Genomic DNA, 19,666 nt, shown 5'->3' with positions numbered 1-19,666 from the left:
CAGGACCTCCCTTGCTGGAGATACTAAGAACACCATTAAGTCTCCTATAGAACTTCTGGTATTTCTATTTCCTCCACAGTTCAGTACATCAAGCATATGAGGCATTACAAGGCAGTCTGAGAGACTTCTAAGGATATGGAACAATGTTCTCTCTTCAGAGTATCATGAGCATGTTGGAAACCCAAGCTGTGTTTAATACTTTCAGATTTTACACTTCAGCACTATAGAGAACATGTATTAAAAAATAGGTATAGCTGCATTATTAAGCATTGAAAAGTCATTCTGCCAGACACCATCGAAGAGTCTTCTGTGTTGTTCTTGATCCACGAGATTCCTGCGATGGAATCTGCTCCAACACTGAAACACTGTAGTTTAAGTGAGCTGAAAGCAGTTGGCATCTCACTTCCTTTCAATGGTATCTCACTTCCTTCCAAACAGGAGAGATTTTAAAGAAACTGATACATTCTATGTATGCTAGAAAAGCCCTACAGAACATACATGCAAAGACTCTGCAAAAATACGAATTGTTCTCACCCCATTCTGTTATTTTTGCAGTCAAGAACTGTGATACACTTTCATCAACTTTGGAGAAGCCATGAGAAGTACAATTCAGTCTCCACAATCATGATAAGCAATCTCATTCTGGCAACACTACAGTAGCACTGTTTAGAAGGCTCTAGAGAAGTGAGACACCTAGGATGTCCATACTTGCTAGCACAAATACAGAGAAGAAAAGTTCCAGGACTGCTAAAAAAACAAACCCTACATTATTTCAAGACAACTGAAAGTAACCATCAGCTAGTGATGTTTAGTGAAATACAGCACAGAAGAAAATAAATCACATTTCCCTAATAAAATAAATACACTTTGAAGGTTCACCAGTCCTCAAACCATGATATTGTGAAAAACAAATGACAAGTAAGTTTCTGTCAATCTTTGGAAATTCAGATTGTTTTGGGGTGGGGTTTTTTTTTTGTTTGTTTGGATTTTTTGTGGGTTTTTTTGTTTTGTTGTTGTTTGGTTTGGGTTTTTTTTTTTTTACAAATCACATTATTAATATCACTGACTTGTCAAGCATTCTATTTTCCTAGAGAAAGAAGAGGATGTACCTATCATACCAATAAACACCAAGTTCATCCTTTCATTTCTAGACACAATCAACAAAACAGGACTTAACCTTAAAAGATTCTACTAGCTGTAGTCTAGATCCTTTAGCAAATACTTTTAATAGCTACAAGATTTATACTGTTTCAAACTTGTCATTTTGCAGGAGAGGGATAACTACAGCCTTCACAATAATTTAACCCATAAGGCACTCCTGTAATATAGTTAAATAGTTAATCTCCAAGCAAAATATCACATATTTCCCCCTACAAATACTTTCATTCATGCTTTTTGCAGTGTCATTTTAAATAGTACTTTTGAAATTCTTCAATGAATTGAAAGCTCAGCAACGCACCCTTTATAAATGAGCTGCTTTATTAAATCACTTCAAAGGTGCTTCTTCTTTAGACAGTTTATCCACATGGCACTGATGATGATTAACATGCTTCAACAGAGGCGATGTTAGCAAAAAGCACCTGGTGCCAACCTGACATTAAGTTTCTGATCCATAAGTAAAGTGCAAAAATCACAACAGGTTTCAGGGGTTAAAGTTAAGGAAATCCAAAACTGCAAAGGTCAAATTTTCAAACAAAAGTAATTCACATTGGTGTATTATTAATCTCCTCTCAGTTCAAACTGCACATCAGACACTTAAGCAGAGCCCACCACTGAAACATTTTTTAGGTTCAAAATTAATTCTCAAAAGACCACCACAGCAAGCACAACGCAAGCATGGAGGAGCGGGACATGCTTGACAGTCACAAAGAAAATTGGAAGCTTACTTCCACAGCCAGCATAGAATAATGGCAATAACATAATGAATCAAGATACTGGTAGAATGCTTGAGCAACCATCCAAAAGCAAATATGAATACAGATCAAGAAATCTTTTCATAAATTCTCCCAGTTTGACTGGAATAGATATAAAACTGCTTCTGATGGGAAGAATGTTCTGGTGCAGTTATTGCAATCAGTCACTTGTGAGCAGCTAACCACTTGAAAACCCCACAAAGGCTTCTGGGATTTTAACCCAATACTCTTTTGTCTGCCCTAAACTAAATGGGAACACACACAATAATAAAACCATACTACATAGTTTCATGGAACTTAGGGTGCTCCTGCCATCACTAGGCTGGGCTCCTACAGAACTCTGGCTCTACTCAGGCTAGAAACTTGGTAGAAGAGCAGTGTCTTAGTCCAACTTAATCCACCAATCATTTTGAAAGGTTAAGCTTCATGGGTTTTCTTTTTTAAACCTTCAGAAAGGAGATGAGTACTTTCTTCCTTTCCTTGCGTCTCTAATGAAGTGCGAACCCTAAGACTTAGAATGGGAGAAATAGCTTTGCAAAACTAAACGATGTGATGCACTACATGACTTTGTGTATAGTCTAGAGTTACCTCCTACAAGAATCCACTGCCACAAACACATGAAATGTCAGTGACATTAACATTTTAGCATTTCTTCCTAATACAAAACACCTAAGCTAATTTTCAAAACATCAAAGCTAGCTCAAGTTGACACTCACACATTTTCCCTCTGCTGCCCTGAAGCTGTGTACAAGGATTTTTACAATCCTCCAAGCTACCTTTTGGAGGCATAAAATGCAAGATGGCATAAGAAACAGAACTGCAGTGCATTTTCTGATGATAAAGCTAGAAAATTCTTCAGAGAATAGAGTATTCAAAACAATTAAAAGGCAAACTGACTCCAAGGAAAGTACTTCCAAAGGAGTGCTTCAGTTAAGGACTGCAGTTCCCTGTCTGGAAAAAGCAGACCTCGAACTGACAGCTTTTACCTCCTTCAAGCACACAGACCAGCACCTGGGAGAGTGACTGTGCCTTCCTAATTCGCAATTGTTTCTGATTTATTTTACCTGCAGCTCGCACCAGGCAACTTCCACAGTGGTATCCGTATCTAGTCCTTTATACACAGTTTTGAAGGAGCCTCTTCCAATCTCGATGTCAAACTTCAGGAACCGGCCATCCGGGGAGATGCCGACTGCCTTGGTCTCAAGCTCTTCGATGTCTTCCTGCTGTGTTCTCCGCTCCTCAAATTCCCGGCTAGCAGCTGCCGCGCTGCCAGCCGCACTGGTGGGGGGTAGCGCCGCTGCCTCGTCCTCCTCCTCCTCCTTAGGCAGCAGCGGGGCGGCATCTTTCGTGGCAGAGGCCTCCTGAGCAGACTGTCCTTCGAGGGGAAGCGGGACAGGCGGTGGTGGCTGCTGCAGCAGCGAGGGGGCCTGGGCGGCGCTGACAGCGATGTAAGAGGTCCGGCTGGCACACTCGGGAGGAGAAACCAACGGAGCGGCGCTGCCTCCCGAGATAGGGGCCGAGGGCGCTGCGGGTTGCAAACTGGGTAGCTCCAAGGCCGTAGCGTTGGAGTCACAGATCACGCTACGGCGGAAGAAACGGTGCTCGGTGGCTGCCGCCCCTCGGCTGTCCTTGTCCATGGTGTGGCGGCGACGCCGGTACTCCTCACTACGGCCTCCGCTCCCTGCTCCGCCGGCTGCTCCACCGCCCCCGGAGGCTCCATGGTCGGCAGCAGCGGCTCCCAGCTTCTCCCCGATGGAGCTGTCCGAGCTGGAACCGTTCTTGGGCGGCGGCGGCGGAGGAGCCAGGAAGCGAGGGGCCGGGGTGCCGCTGTCTGCTGCGCCCCCCGACATTGTGCCCCGGCGCAGCGCTGCTAGGGCGAGGCGGCGGCGGGGGGAAGGCAAGGGAAGGGACCGGTCACTGAGCGGTGAGCGCGCCTGTCCGCGGCTGCCGTTGCAGCTGCAACAGAGGGTCCCAAGGGCTCCTTACGGCGGAGCTGCGAGGCGGCTGTTGGGGAGGCTGGGCCGGCGGGGTGGGTCCCCGGTCAGTGTCTGCATCCATCCTGCAGCGGGAAGCAGGGCAGCGGGACCGACATGGAGCACCGGGAGCTGAGACGGGGATGGGGGCGACAAGGGGAGGAAAAACCCAAGCACCGGGCCCGGGCCGGGAGGGAGGAGCCCCGAGGCAGGCCCCCGGCTGGGGAGAAGCCGGTGCCTCGCCCAGCTGCTTCAGGCGAGGGAAGCGCGCTTCAGTTATTCCCCGGCGATGGACAGAAAGCGGAGCAGGTCCAGGTGGCCCCCGGAGCGAGAACCTGAGAGGAGGGGAAGGGACCAGGAGGCGAGGTAGGGAGAGGGAGGCAGGCCCCGCACGCCGGCCGCGGAGGAAGCCGCCGTGCTCAGTCCCTCGCACCGGGCGAGGGAGGCCTGGGCAGGCCCAGCGCCCTCAGCCCGGCGAGGGAGTAGGGAAGGGGAACACGGGGGCTCAGCCCTGACTCACAGGGGCGCCCATGGCGGCCGCGGCCTCCACCTCCCGGCAGGCAGCCACCGCCCGCGCGCGGCCGGGCCGGAGCGAGCCAAGCCGCGCTCCCTCCAACAGCCGCCGCCGCCGCCGCCGCTGCTGTCGCTGCCGCCTCCCACGGAGCCGGAAACCCTCCTCCTGCCCCCCGCCCGCGGCTCGCAGCCTCTCCTCACCGGAGGCCGCCCGCCACTGCCACAGGTGAGCCGAGTCCGGGTGGCGCCCCGCGCCGCGACGGGCAGCAGGCAACGGAGGAGCCGCGGGGACGTCTCCGCGCTAAATGGCGACGGGAGCCCGAAACCGACACACAGGATGGGGGGGGGGAAGGAGGAGGAGGAGGAGGGGCAGCGCTGCTGGACACGCCCCCTTCCGCGCCCGCGCTGGGGAAGTGGGTCGGCCCTCCCCTCCCGCCTCGGAGAGGTGGTAATTCTCGTCGCCTGCCGCGCTCTGCGCGGAGCATCACGGGAGTTGTAGTTCCTGATCGTGAGCAGGCCCCTCGCAGCGCTGGGCCTGTGGCTTCCGCCTGGCGAAGGGAAGAAGGGAGGACGCTCCCAGCCTGTCCAGTAGGACACGGGCATCAATGTGGTGTGGGGGAGCGAGGCTGCCCCCCAGTTCCTGCTCTTTCTACACCCGTGCGGCGGTGAGACACGCAGCCCTCACTTCCAGCCCACCTGGCCCATAGGGCGACCATGGGCACAGGAGGTTCACAAAGCGCAGCGTCTGCTACCATTGCTTGTTTCTTCAAGTCCTGTATTACATCAGTTTACATTAAATATTTAACTTCGTGTTTTCAAATAGCTTTAAAATTCTTCTAAACTGCATGTACATGAGGACCCTGCACAAGCGAGGTTTTGGGGTTTCCCTCAGTTTAGGTCATCTGGAGAGGCGTTAATTGGCTTGGCAACATAACATAAAAGTAGCTGCCATGTAAAAGTAGCTGCCATGTAAATGTGTGCTCTCCATTATTGAAAAGAAGCTGGATTTGCAGCCTTTGCCCTGAAAATGATCATTATTCCACAGGACCCACCTTGTACAGCATCCATGAGGAGCAGCGAGATCCCCTGCAAACTGGGCAGATCAGGAACTTTCAGGTTAAAAAAGCATCGGCACACATGAGTCATCTAGGTTATTTATATCATGTTCCTCTTTTGTATTAATAACCAAAACCAAGCACTTTCCTTCTTACAAGAGCTGTCTTTTGAAGTCAAGGGGAATGTACTGAAGGAAGAGCAAATGATTTTGGTACTCTGCCTTTCAGGCAACTACAAATGAAAAATTATGGTAAGGAAAAAAAAATTAGTAAATTTCCCTGTGTAAATAATATGTTCCCAGCAATCACTGGCATTTCAAATACTTTTTTAAAGTTACTTTTAAACCAGCAGTTTAGAGGAAGTTGTGTGTTGCCAATGTGAGGCCCTAACTCCTTCTGCACAACAAAACACAAACTGCCCTTTCACAGCTCTGCAGTCCCCAGCCACAGAATACCAACCCGAGCAGCTCTTATGTACCTGTATTCCTTACTTATAAAATTTAACGCCACAAGGTAATGAGAATGCCATTGTTTTCTGGGCATCTTTCTGTACTACTTATCTCTGCATTGACCAACAAAATAACAATAGTCTTCACAAAGAGAACAAAATGTACCTTGCTGTACATTTTGGTGTACATTCCACTTTTCAGTGAAGACTTCCGTGTGGCTTAAGCCTTCTAGAGCTTGCCTTTGCTGAGAAAGTTAATTTAGTACTAGTGTGCCACTTGAACTGCATTGGCACAAGAATAGGCACTCCACAAAAAAAAAAAAAAAAAAAAAAAAAAAAAAAAAAAACACAAAAAAACAAACTTTGAGTTGAACAGGGTAATTTGATTAGCAGTAAAGAGTGACTGGATCAAAACTGCTTAACTCATAATTCGATCTGCCACATCCCTGCTGCACTGCCAGGACCAGCAGAACAAGTAGTTGACCATCAACATCTCCTCTAATACCAAGTAAGGTTCAGCTGCACTTAACACTTGGCTGCAGGTATTTGGGAGTCTCTCTAGACACTAGAATGAAGTGTATCAGCAGAGGTAGCCATGCTAGGTTTATACTGTTAAGAATAGGAGGACATTGTAGCAGAGGTCCAGGAAGGGCTGGCAACCAAGGGACCATTACCTGCCCTGGTCTGCCGTACTCCATGTTCACCATGGCTGTTGCCTTCTGGAACTATGTTAAAGATCTGCCTTTCTCCACTGTCCATTGCTTTTTTACTAACCCTTTGGATGGGATAAGTAGAAGTAGATAGCAAGCCTTGCTCAAGCTTGATGCCTGGTGTTACTTCATGAGCATATACCTAAAATAATACAAGGATAAATCATTCATTGTGGTGTAAGGCTAGAGAGCTGTTAGGTGAATTCCACTTGCATCATCAGTAGTCTTTGGCAAGCAGTTCCCAGGTCCATGCCCAGCCACGTACTCTATGATCTAGTGCAAAAGGTAGATGGGCTGCAGCTGGGGAACCACTGCCCTGTGGTCTACACATGTGGTTTAAATGAGCTCTTGCGTGTTGCCCCTCTCTTACTCAAGTGCCTTTCACCCGTTGTTCCTGAATATATTTTCCCTTAATTAAGCAAGAGCTTTGCAAAGGAGACCTGCAGTCCAGCAGTTCATAGCCACAGAGGGGCCTGAGGCAGTCTCCTACTAAAAAAAAAAAAAGTATCATGGTAATTATGTAAAAAAGCACCTCCCCGCTGTCTGATCCAGCACATTCCTTAGTACTCTTGAAGTTCAAGGAGGTTAGTCCTCTGAGCCCAGCGTGTTCAGTTCGAGGTCCCCACCACTCACCTCTTCTCACTGGCTCCTCTTCTGGGCAGAGATGGGTATAGCCATTATCTCACCGGAAAAAAAAAAAAAAAATACACCCGAAACAGCTGAGCAGCTGACCTGGAGGTGGGAATGATGGAATGACGGATTTCGTTGTCTTTGGCTCTGAAAAATGAAGTGGAACGATATTGGCAATTATATTTTTATGTGGGTGTTGTTTTAATTTTGTCATTCTAAAAAAAGGTGAATGTAATAAAGAGCGTGGGCTTGCGTTCCCTTCAATCTTATTTCTTTTAATCTGTAAAACTGTGTTTAGGCTAAATGGAAAGTTTCAGTATTGAAGCAAGATTTAATAAAGCCTTAAAGTAAATTCTATATGTATGCTATGTTTAGAAACAAATTAAAATAGTTTCGGTGCCACAGTTCCTCGGCCAATTAAAAATATTTCTTTTGCCCGTTGCTGGAAGAAAAAAATCCACAGAAATAAGGAGCCCTAGTATACTTGAGAAATTACAGGCAAAGAGACTTAAACGATCTTTTGATTTAATCCAAAGGGCTGATACTTGACATAGTAAAACTACCTTTCTTCTGTCAAGCCTCCTTTAGTTACAGTCATCTTGCTTGGAACAATAGTAGTTTAAAAAATTACTCTGAATGAAGTGTGATTTTGAAGTTGACCGAATCAGAAACTTTCTTCCTGTTTTGCTTTCTCCAGTGAAATCTCATCCACTGTTGGCATTCATGACCTGCACATGTGACAAAGTATTAATATGAAACAGCTATTCTCTATTTTCTCTTATGCAATACATTATGCAATACAGAAGGCTATGCCATAATTTTGATGCATGTGATTTTATTCCATAACCTAAATACTTTTCAAAGGAAACTATGCATCACAGTTTTACTGCACATTACCATGTTGCAGTTACAGTGCCATATAATGACAGTGACAATCCATTTTTTTTCCTGCCAGTTTCTTCTTTTTCCTTGGCATTTCTCAAATCTAGGCTTCTGCTACAGTGTTCACTTTTGCTTCTTAGTGCTGGAAGTCAGTGAAACTGTTTCAAGAGTTTATGTCTGAGAAACCAGAGTATTAAGCTTTGCAGATACTCTGTTTTGCTTTGGTTTTCCCCCAAGCAAATAAAATTTAATTGGAAACTCGTTCTAAATGATTTTTTTTAATTATTTTATCTTCAGTGAGGTTTTGTACTTGCAAGTAGCTCTGGAAGTCTAGTCCATCATGAAATCATTGTAACCATCCCTAGGATTTATGGGTAGTTTAGGTCTTCAGACTCTGTAGCATGTGATCCATCAGACAGGGCTGGATGGTAAGTCCTGCTGAAACCTCTGACAAGGTAGTCTCTCCACAAGCAGGAGTCATGAGAATTGAAAAAAGAGTAAGAACTAAAAGTCTTACAGTGTTCAGAACTAAACATCCCTCTTTGTGCTCTCCTCGCTTACAGTTTGCTAGTTCTGCAGGAAAACAATCCACACGATAGCCAAGACCCCTGAGCAAAGTATGAGCTCTAACTAGAAAAGTAGGAGCTCTAAGGGCTAGTGAAAGAGGAAACCAGGCTGTATAAGAAAGACTGAATCCAGAGGTGATGATTTTGTCTGACATTTCTTACTTGTTGCTTGAGAAAATGTTAACAACCCTGCACCATGAAAGTAGTGTAGCATGTGCTTCTTTTTCAGATTGAAACCCTTTCACCCACCCATCCACCTCCATCCTAACTACTAGAAAAGAAAGCATAACTTTCTTTCCCTTCTGTCACCATTCTCTCAAGCTACATTAGGAAATGTATTCTATCCATGTGAAGGTTAAACAGTGAATCAGTAGAAAGATGTATCAGTGGTTTGTTACTGTGTTTTTAATGACCAAAATACAATTTTCAATTATATTAGAAACTTTTTTTAGTCTAACACTCATTGTAGGCTGCACTGCTGCCTCCCTATTGTTTGCATCTAATCAACTATTATAGTTATTATTAGCGTATCTATTTATCTATGTACATTCCTCAAACATAGCCCATTCAGATAACATCAATTAGCAGAAACATGATAAAAGGACATTTAAAATAACTCAAACACTGAATTTTATCAGATATGAGACTCAGTTATTGTTCATGCACTATTTCAAACTGTATCAAGCTGTAATGGCAGGAAATTGGGGGCAGAGGAGAATAATTCCTTACTTCATTTTTTATGTCACCTTCATGGCTATTCTTGCAATGTTTCTTTACACAAGTTTGTGAAGTAGTCAAATAGTGAGTAAGTGTTGCAGAAGCATTGATATGTGCTGAAATCAGCATTGTGTTCTTCCACTTTCTGTGTCTTTAGTCATTGCTCAGGATGCCTCATTTATCTTTTTTCTCTCTAAAGCTTTAGGGAATTCTGTGCTTCACAGCAGTGTCATAACACTTCTAAAGCAAGCATGGAAGCAGGGGTACTGCTTTAATGAAGGGGAGCTGTTTGATAAAGGTGGGTGGAGGGAAGTGTGAAAAAGATGGTGATGCTGTGTTTGTGACTGAATCTGTTAGTGATGCTGTGCAGCAGTCAACCTGCCCTGCTTGCTGTTCACTGCTCACAGGCTGATGAAAATCAATCACTCTCACAGCAGGTCCAGTCCTGCTCCTCTCTACATCAAAGTATAAAAAAAAAAAAAAAAAGAAAAATACTACTCACTTCAGTCAAAGCAGGAGCAGACTTACAGTCCAGCATAAACAACTTCCTCATGTCCTTCAAAAGCACTGCCTGGTCCAAATGCAAAGCATTAGTCTGTTCCAGTGGCATTTAGTCTGTCTCTAGTACTGTAAGGTGCTTGTCATTTCTGAAAGGCATTGAGCATTCCTGAAGGATAATGAGTGTTCTCCACAGCCACTGACGGCAGGGAAAGTGAGAGGACTCAGCCCCTCACGGCACAGCTCAACACCTTGCAGAATCGATGTCTTGATAAGGCAGGAGTCCTAAAAAGAAAAGACATATGTGATTATTTGGCTGAAGGGAGCAATATAAACACAGAGTAACCTCCTCAGATCTCCTTGCAAAATACTCAGCATGAAAAGTTATTGTCATGTTGTGCACATTACAGAGCTCTCCATGTGCAGACTCTAATGGCTCCTCTCATAGTCCATGGGGACCAGGACCAAAGGCACAAAGTTGAAACCTGCCACATGCTGGTAATCTGCAACTGATGCATGGCCTGCCATAGGAGTTTGTCAGTAGTGAAAGTGTTTACTGATGATGTAAGCATGCTGGTGTTAAAAAAGACTTAAAACAAAGCTCTTTACCTGAATTACCTCTGCTACACATGTGCAAAGTTTTCACACTCACGTAGTTTCAGTGTAATTACAGTCTAATGAATCCAGTGTAAACAAGCTCATGGGGACCATGCCAGATGGCACAGGTCAGAGCAGCTCTCATGTTGCTCAAATCCATGTCCATGGCTGGGCAGAGAATCAGGGAGCTGTAGCTGCCTCACAGATAGTGCTAGATCTTTTGCTGTGCTTGATCTGAAGCAAAATGCTCCAGGGAATCTACTTCATGTTTATCAGACATCCTGGAAGGCTGATGAGTGTCTTAAATCTCCACATGAGAAGGAAGAGGAGATCTGAGTGTATTTGAAAACTAATATAAACTAGAAAAGGTTTTGATTTCCTTTGCATCTGTGTGATACTACCTAAATGTGGATAACCCTAATAGGACTGTCACAAATTGTCGATAGCTCCACCACAAAACACCAAACTCTCCACACTATTAAGGTATACAGTAATTCAACAGGTAGCCTCAAACAAAGCAGAATGGAGATTAATAGTTCAACTGTCTTCGATATATGACAAAACTTGTTTTAGAAGTACTTCAAATATGACACCTCTTTCTCTGGGGAACATTTTGCTCAATTCTTCGACCTCTGATACCAATGCAGTGGTTCTGCTGTTTCAGTCCTGAAGCTACTCTCTTAAAATATTTGTTCTGTATTCTTGCTCTCTGAAAACAACTTCCCCTGCTTTTACATCTCTCCATGAACTACTAACTGCCACTGATAGCTGGAAAGATGTTGCTGTGTGGGGACACAAGCAACATCACGCTACAAGACCAGACAATGAAATGTAGGAGCGATGTCTTTCTCCTCACACAACTCCTCAGCTGCCTTAGGTAGATAAGACAAAGCCTCAGGAAACAGGTATGTTTAGATACAGCCATAGCTTCAAAACTTTCAGCTACACAAAGATTAAGGAGACAGATTGTCTACAGCAGTGCCAGTATAAAGGGCAAATTATTAAAACTCTCTGATGAGTCAGATTCATTTCCTGTAGTTAGCTCCACCCTCTTTGGGATGCAGTGCTTAGCTTCTTCTGGTGCCTGAGACCTGAACTATGAAGTGTTTACTCCCAGCACCTTGTAGCCCCATCAGTAGCTTCTTAACTATGGCTGGAGACAGGCACACAAATGAGCACTGTCAGGACCCAAATCTGCAAACACTTCAGCTGAGAAGCAGTACTTAGTCCCATGAACAGTCCCAGTGACATTTTATATTGCACACAGTGCTAAGTGTCTGAAGGATCAGGCTCTTAATGATTATGTGACTACAGGTACAGAAGTTAAGATTCAAAACAACACAGGTCATGGAAATGCAGATCATTCTGGTCTCTCCTAAAGTACTAAAATTCCACAAATCAAACATCAGTACCTAAAATTAGATCCACAATCAGGTGACAGAGATTACACAACGTTCATTAGAAGGTTTGCCAGGATTTTCAAGCAGAAAAGATACAGACAGAAATATAGATCCACTCATAAGGATTTCTAATATCACAGTGAGTAAATTACTTTCTGAAAACATCCTGAGTTACAGGGAATATATAATCCCAGGGGAACCAAACAGTCCCTGAGCAGCTTACACTTTTGGCAGCAGCCCAAGATACCATGAGGTACAAATCACAAATGTCTGAGTTTGTGTAAATTCTGTCCTCAGCATCTGCATGAGCTTTCTTCCTAATCTAAAAAAAAAGCCTAGCTAATGCTTTGTTTCTTTGCCCAAAATTCAAACATCATATATGCTATCTTACACATCAGACAAATTAGGGTTATTGCTTGAATCTGAATCTTTTGTGCCCCCTCTATCAGATATGTAATATCATACATGATAGATTGTATTGACAGTTAACTGCAATATAAAACCAACAAAAAGGAGGATGATCACAATACTGTGATGTTTTCTTCTTTATGAAGCTATTATTTACCTCCTTAAACAGCCTGAAGTTCTGTTAAAATTTAGGCATTATTACTATGCGGTTATTATCAAGGACTAGAAATGTGATTATTTGGCCATTATAACAGACTATAAATATTGAAAGTGTTAAACCCCAGAGACAGTTAAGGTAATCCAGGAAAGTAGTATTAGAACTACTAGGGTGAATTGTGGAATGGAAAGTCAAAAAGTTTGAATACATTTAAATGTGGAATGATCTCCAATAAGACAGAACTGATACTGCATTACTTAACATTGTTTCAGTGATGATCCCAAAAGAACATTCAAAATTTACCAAGTTAAAACACCTAAGATGAGAGACATGTTAGAATATAAAACTGCTTACTTGCTTAAACAGCAATAAACAGAGTCCATCATCATAATGCTAAGAATAATTAATTCATCATTTTCAGTAAATGGTATAGTAGGAAATATTTGGTTGAGAAAAAAAAACAACCCACATTGGTTTACATCTCTTAATTTTCACACCCTGAATACGGGCACTTTCTTGGTCATCCACCCCTCCTGTTTCAAAATCAAGACATACAGCCTCTTTAGCGCTTGTAAAACTGGTAACGCCTGTACATCGTGCCGGGATATTAAGCTGTTGGTATCATTTTATCAATGCTGTTGAGATCTTTGTGCAGGAGAGAGAAGAAACCACCAGCTGTGGTGTGGTTCCTGACCTGCTTGTTAGCAGCTCAGCTAACTCAGCTGGCTGGTTCAGAGTTTTAAAAATGCAGGCTGACAACAACATGCTCTAAATGTTGGACTAAGCAATTTCAGAGTACTTATTTAGCTTACTGTCTTGATTCCTTTCTCTTTCTAGTTTGCTTAGTAAGAATGAAATATTTTTTGCCTTTAAACAGCTGATCATGGATTTATCTATCCTATATTATCTATATTTATCTTACGTTTGGTCATGGATTTATGCCATGCATGCCCCACTGGTCCATAGGACACTCTTAGTCTGAACACGATATTGGGATTCTAGAATCCTAACATGATCCTAACTACTTTTTGCTTGAGTCTCATTAAGCCCTTCCAAAGCAAAAAATTATATAAAGTAACTTTCCTTGTTAAATCCTCTGTTACCACTCAGAAATTTACTCTGTGGAGTTTGAGAACATTGTCATAGAATCACAGAATAGTTTGGGTTGGAAGGGACCCTTAAAGGTCATCTAAGTCTGACGCCCACTGCAGTGAGAAGGGACATTCTTGCTCAGGATCTGTAGATGTCCCTAAATGCTTCCCTTCAAAGGGAATTCTGTACATCCAGGATTTGAGAAGATCCACATAAATTCCTTCAGTGTTCCAGGTGCTACAACAAGAGATGAGTAAGAGGTACAAATGTATCCGCTCAAAAGAAAAGTAGGAGAAAGGTAGCTCTCAAATTTCTGGGGCATTGTGAATTCAGGAGGAGAAAGGAATACTGAGGTAAAAAAAAAAAAAATTATTGAAAGCCTTACGAAAAGTTTTGGTTTTCTTTTTTCTATTCAGAGAATGTGGTTTTCATGGTATGAATAAACATCACCACTGACACTATGTGGTGGATGAGATATCTATCAGGACAGAAGACTGCTGAAGGCAGACCACTGCACCTTTTCATGGTGTTATGAGAAAGCAGCAAGAGCTGAGCACAAGTAACCCACATTTCCTCCAGCAGCGTCAACTTTTAGCTTCCAGTCTAAAAATTATGCCTTTTGGTTCTTCACACTCACCCATGTGAAGTTGTCACACTAACCCGTTCAACCCTGTCCCTTCTCTGTGGTCCTCAGCAAACAGTTCATATCTTACTCAGATTGTTGAGACACCCAGTATGTCTCTCTTAGCCATCTATGGACTGTTTTCGTACCTGAATCCCAGATTGCACAATGGGTATGACTGCTGCTTACCTAATGTTTGTTATAAAACCTGTGACAGCATTTTTTCCTCACTGCTCTACAAGAGGAAATAGCATTTTATTTGAAATGCTATGCTGAGTGTCAACATGAGAGGTGTTTTAAAATTGCTGAGAAGTATGCTGTCAGGAAAATGTTTCCAGGCCTACCTTCCCTCCCACATCCAACTGTGTTGAAATAATCAAATGCTATACCACTTGTACTCAGGAAGAGGATGACTAACAACAGCTAATTACTGCTCAATCTGTTGCCTTCAGCAGCTATCAGTCTGAATCACATCTGCTGGCATGGAGGGGCATTTTGCAGGACTGTGCTCTGGGGGCAAGTTCGTTTTGCATGTATTCCTTGGGAGGCAGCAACTGGGACAAGGACTCCACATATTAAGATCCTACCACAGTAGCTGCTTCCACCAGATTTGACTCAGCAGATGGCCTAAACACCCTGGCTCTAAGCCTTTCTAGATTAGCTGTGTCCTGCTGGGGTCCCTGGACCAGTCCATGTCATACTGCATGGAAAGGAGAAGGTGGTTACACTTTTCTTCCTGCTCCATCCCTCTGAAGCAGAGACCGAACCTAGCTCAGTGGTACTGGATATTAGTTTCTGCTTTCCTCCCAGTTTGCTGCTGCAGTAGCAGTGAGTTGGCAGAGGGCCTTCTGTATCATATTTGATCTGTTGACACTTGCAGCAGTGCTGGACTCTGACACTGTAGGAGTTTCCGTCTGTAGAAATATGGTAGCCCTTCCTGCCTCCTCATTCCACTCCCTGCGGAAAACCTCCCTCTTGTTTTCCCAAATTCTGGGCCAAATAAAATATACCAAAATAACACTGGAGACAGAGAAGGAATCTCTTGCATCAAATTTGGCCTCAGAGCGATACATGCAGCCATTACTTATCTCTAAAGTGAAGTCACGTGGGTGGAATACAGGCAGAGTTTCATCAGCAGGGATTTCAGGTTCACCCTTGCTGCTATACAAACAGATATCCTTCTTTGTTTGTGGTGGCCAGAATGACCACTTTTGTCTGTTTTCACGCTACATTGAGTTCATGGGAGTTCAGGCATGCTCTTCAGCTGGCTAACTTAAAACTCTCTAGGAAAGAAAGGGACAAAAGGTCTTGAACTGTGGTGGTAGCTGCCTGCTGGCCGAAGTGCTGTGACATTTCACCATTGCATGGAGAAAAGGCAGGAAAACAATACTTTCATCAGAGTTGTTAGAGATCCTGCCTCACTCTTAAAACTTTTTATTACTTCAGAATGTTCTCCTGAGTAATCACGTAATTCTGCTGCACTTGTATAATGTATTCAACACCTGACATGTGAGCCAGAGAGTGGCTTTCTATAGCATAAGCCACCCCCAACAAAGCAATAATCCTGTCAATGCAGAGCACAGCTCTTTTATAGGAAGCCTCTTGCATGTGGGGCAGCAAGGCCCTACACAGAGATACTACAGAGCATCTTTTCTTATGATTACTCAGTGTCATTCCAGGCTCAAGCCATTACATCATCTCACTCAAATAAGCTTAGATTTGGCCTGGAGCTGATGATGTAGTATGGTACTGTTCTTTACTTTTATAGTAACTGTTCTTTACTTAGAAATAAGATAAGCATTATTATATAAGCTTCTGTTGTCACTGTCTCAACTGGAGCACCTCTAATGTGTCATAATTCTTCACAGATTAATGGTGCAGTCTGTTTAAGACAGACAGAGGGGGTTTCTCTAAAATGCAACTTCTCTGTTTCTGCTGAGATTTGGGTTTGAAAACCATATTACTAAGCAAAGCGTTATTTAATTCACCCTATCTTACGTGGATTTTCATCCTTGTGTGCAATCAGCCTCAAGAGAGTAGGTTTGGTGATAATGAATAGCCATATACAGTATGCTGTAACTTCAGCTGGTTTTAGGGAATTTTAGTCTCTTCCATCTGCCTCTTGTTCTTACAAAGGCCATATGGCTCTTCAAAGCCACTTATGCACTGGGTTGGTGGGACACGAATGTTGGAAGTAGCACTGTTCTTCTGAGTAAATTTCCATTTCAGGTGGGGACTGAGACCAGGATTACGGACTGGTTGTGCACACTTCTAGGATACATGAACTAAAGGGCCAAAAGGGTTCATCATCACAATCTGGGTGGACACCCTATTTAACCTGAGCTGTAGAATGACACCTGATCTTTTGCTTCCATATGATAAGCCTAACTGGTTGAACTACTTTGGAATTCTAGAGGTGTTCAGTATCTAAACAAAGTCCTGAGGATGCTCTTCTTCAATTTGTCTCAAGCCATCCATAGGTGATGTCAAGTCAGCTAGTCCAGGCAGCAAGGTAATATATACCAGGTGAAGCGCTCAGCCTCCATTTTCTTCTCCTTTCTCGTATGTTCCTCTCCCCATCTGGTACTGGTTTACTGTTTTCAGTAGATGCAAACTGCCTGTAAAATGTAGATATCAAATTTGCTGTCCTAGAAAGAATTCTCCCTACTGGCCTAGCAGCCTCTGAGTGGCAGCATTATGTGGTGGATGTCCAGGAAAGAACTTGTTGCAAGCTAGGCTTTCACACCTGACCGAAATATGAAAACACTGAAGTACTGATCATGAGACCCTTGCTCATGGACTTAGCAATTACAACAACCACCTCTAGATCACAGCAGTCCGTAACATGTGCTCTGGGTATCAGCAGAGTTTTCAGGGTAACAACTGCATCAGCGTTCGTAGGATCATTGGTTAAGCAATAAGAATAATAATAATGTTAAAAAAAAAACCCAAACCACATAATAGAATGCTTAGGGAATCCAGCACTAGTCCATCTTTCCTGCTACACAAGTCCTTCTACCACCAAACTTCCTCTGTGTGAATTCCAGGTTTCCTCAACTCATTACTGACAAACAGCATTGCTCTGGCTTTTATATCCTATGCCCCAGATTGTTTGGATTTTTCCTATAGATGTAATGGCTGAGATTTTTCACTTTTTTGTTGCTTTTTATCATGTTCCCTCGCTCTTGCACCCAGCACCTCCTGGTTACCTGGTTCTCCACCTTCCCTCTGCCTTTCCATCCTGCCATACCCTGTTGAGTGTCACCACCACCTGCCCTCTCCTCTGAGCCTGCAAAGCCTCATCAGTGGAGACCTTTTAGAACAGGTTAGATGCTCACTTACCAGAAATAGCATAAGTACAGTTCATTCTGCCTTTGGGCAGGAAACCAATTAAACGACTTACTGAGGTCCTTTCCAGACCCGCATCTTTCTGATTCTATTATCCGTTGCATTAGTGGGAGAGCAGTAATGGAGACACACTTCTTGGCACAAATGTTTCCAAGCGATTGTTATCATGGGCTCTTGGGCTTGCAGATGGAGCTTCCCTTTCAGCTGTCTGCAGGGGTAGCACAGGTGGCAGCTAATGCCAGGGCTCAGTCTTGCCATTCCAGCTTCAGTGATGACTTAAACATCTGAGCTTCTTCTCTTCATAAAGTTACCCAACTACCTTCATTTTCAGCTATTCTATGTTTCCAAGTAGATGCTTTGTATTATAATAGGGGTCTTTCCCTTGAACTTCCCTGTTTAGTCATCAGCTATTCCCTTCCACTTCTATTTTAGATCTTTCTAGGCAAATGTGACTCTTGTGCAACCCCCACAGAGATCAAATTGGGCTGCGGATACGTAGCTGAGAACAGTTTCATTCTTTCTGTCGTGTTGTGTGTGGGGTTTTTCCTCATTGTGATGCTATTCTGACTATATTAGCATTTGTCTTCTCTGGTAATTCTGCAGGTAATGTAGGCAGCGTACAGCACACCACAGTATATACTGCAGCCATTTTGAGTAGAACTGTTCCTCCAATCAGCAGATGAATTTGCCATCAGGTGTGCAGGTAGGTAATCCAGACCTTCCAAAATTATTAGTTTTTTCTTGCATTAAATTCCTTGGTAAATTGTTTTATAAAGAGTGGGAAAAAATTGCTTTACCTCATATAAAAAATATTCTAGAATGAATACTCCATTATACACATCCAGCTGCAAATTGCCGTTATCTGTTCAGAACAATTAGCCTATTATACATCCTCTTAAAACCTGATACCAGCTCATCATCTTGAAGCCTGAAGTATAAAGCCATCCATTAACTTCCTTATACTTTGGATCAGCCCGCAAAAACAGCTTAGTGTTCCAGCATCCTTCGCAATAGGGTTGCTCATTATCAGCTATCAGCTTTTGTGCTAACAGTTCCACACTGAGTATGAAAAAGAAGTCAAAGGGTTTGCCTGTGGTTTTCTATTATTTTAAGCACTCTGGACTGAACTTACATCAATATTGTTATTGGTGTACTTAGAATAATAGTGAAAAGAATAGATGACTGGAAAAAGGTGAGGTGGCTTGGGGAGGAGAAGGAAATGCCGATGCTGCTGGAAAAACAATTTAAAAAAATACCAAAACCCAGCAGTGAGGCTGGTTTTGTGACAGGCACCACTGACTTCTATGGATTTGCTCCTAAATTATAGAATCAAATTATAGAATCAACCCTAATTATTTTACAGTTGGAAAGGACCTTAAGATCATCAAGTTCCAAGCACCCTGCCATAGGCAGGGACAACTCACACTAAACCATATCACCCAAGGCTTTGTCCAGCCTGGCCTTGAGCACTGCCAGGGATGGAGCATTCACACCTTCCTTGGGCAACCCATTCCAGTGCCTCACCACCCTTACAGTAAAGAACTTCCTCCTCGTATTAGTTTTAACCTGTTACCCCTTGCCCTATCACTACAGTCCCTAAATTGTACTAGAAGAACTGAGGAAAGAGCAGAAATTTTATAAAGGTAGAAACAAGTTATACTAAAAAATAGTCAAATAAAAGGGATCTTTGAAACAATCAGAAGATTTCAGAACTCTGGGTCAGACAGTACAAAGCTTAAGAGCCTTTTAAGCTTGTTTAACCCTCTGAAATAAATCCACAAGGCTCACTGGGAAAAAGAACTCACAAAAGACATTTTCAAAACCAAAGATCTGACTAGTGTATAGTTTCCTTAGAAACTTAGGTTGCCCCTACACCAGTTTGGTTGGCCAGTCTATTAACCTTTAAAGTACTCATGGGTCATAGCAATTAGTTTCTTTTCTTTTTGGTTATTCCTCAAATGTACTTCTGAGTAGCCTTTAGTCTGAGAGGGAATTTGTAAGTGTAAAATATGATTTGTTTTATTATATGCTCTTTGGTTTGTTTCCTTATGTTCCTTTCCTGTGGTTCAGTTTTCCAGTTGCTTTTATTATCCATTGGCTATCTGTTATGCTAGAATACAGGAGCACCTTGGATAGG

General features: G+C 43.2%; 1 protein-coding gene across 3 annotated transcripts in view; it reads right to left on the bottom strand.

Moving 5' to 3' along the window:
- WNK1 (WNK lysine deficient protein kinase 1) overlaps window positions 1-4,429 on the bottom strand; it is a 105,832-nt gene extending 101,403 nt beyond the window's left edge. For 2 of the 3 annotated variants that reach the window (XM_031044929.2, XM_031044930.2), the window contains exon 1: window positions 2,978-4,429. In XM_031044929.2, coding sequence (XP_030900789.2) covers window positions 2,978-3,763 — 786 coding nt within the window. In that variant the 5' untranslated portion in view covers window positions 3,764-4,429. The remainder of the gene's footprint in view (window positions 1-2,977) is intronic. The other variant, XM_031044931.2, reaches the window with a different exon arrangement.
- Window positions 4,430-19,666: the final 15,237 nt, after the last annotated feature.

The sequence above is a fragment of the Melopsittacus undulatus genome, chromosome 5 (genome assembly GCF_012275295.1).
Source record: "Melopsittacus undulatus isolate bMelUnd1 chromosome 5, bMelUnd1.mat.Z, whole genome shotgun sequence".
In the NCBI taxonomy this organism is placed as follows: Eukaryota; Metazoa; Chordata; class Aves; order Psittaciformes; family Psittaculidae; genus Melopsittacus; species Melopsittacus undulatus.
The sequence above is the reverse complement of the archived record's forward strand: the minus strand, read 5'-3'. Positions and strand labels throughout refer to the sequence as shown.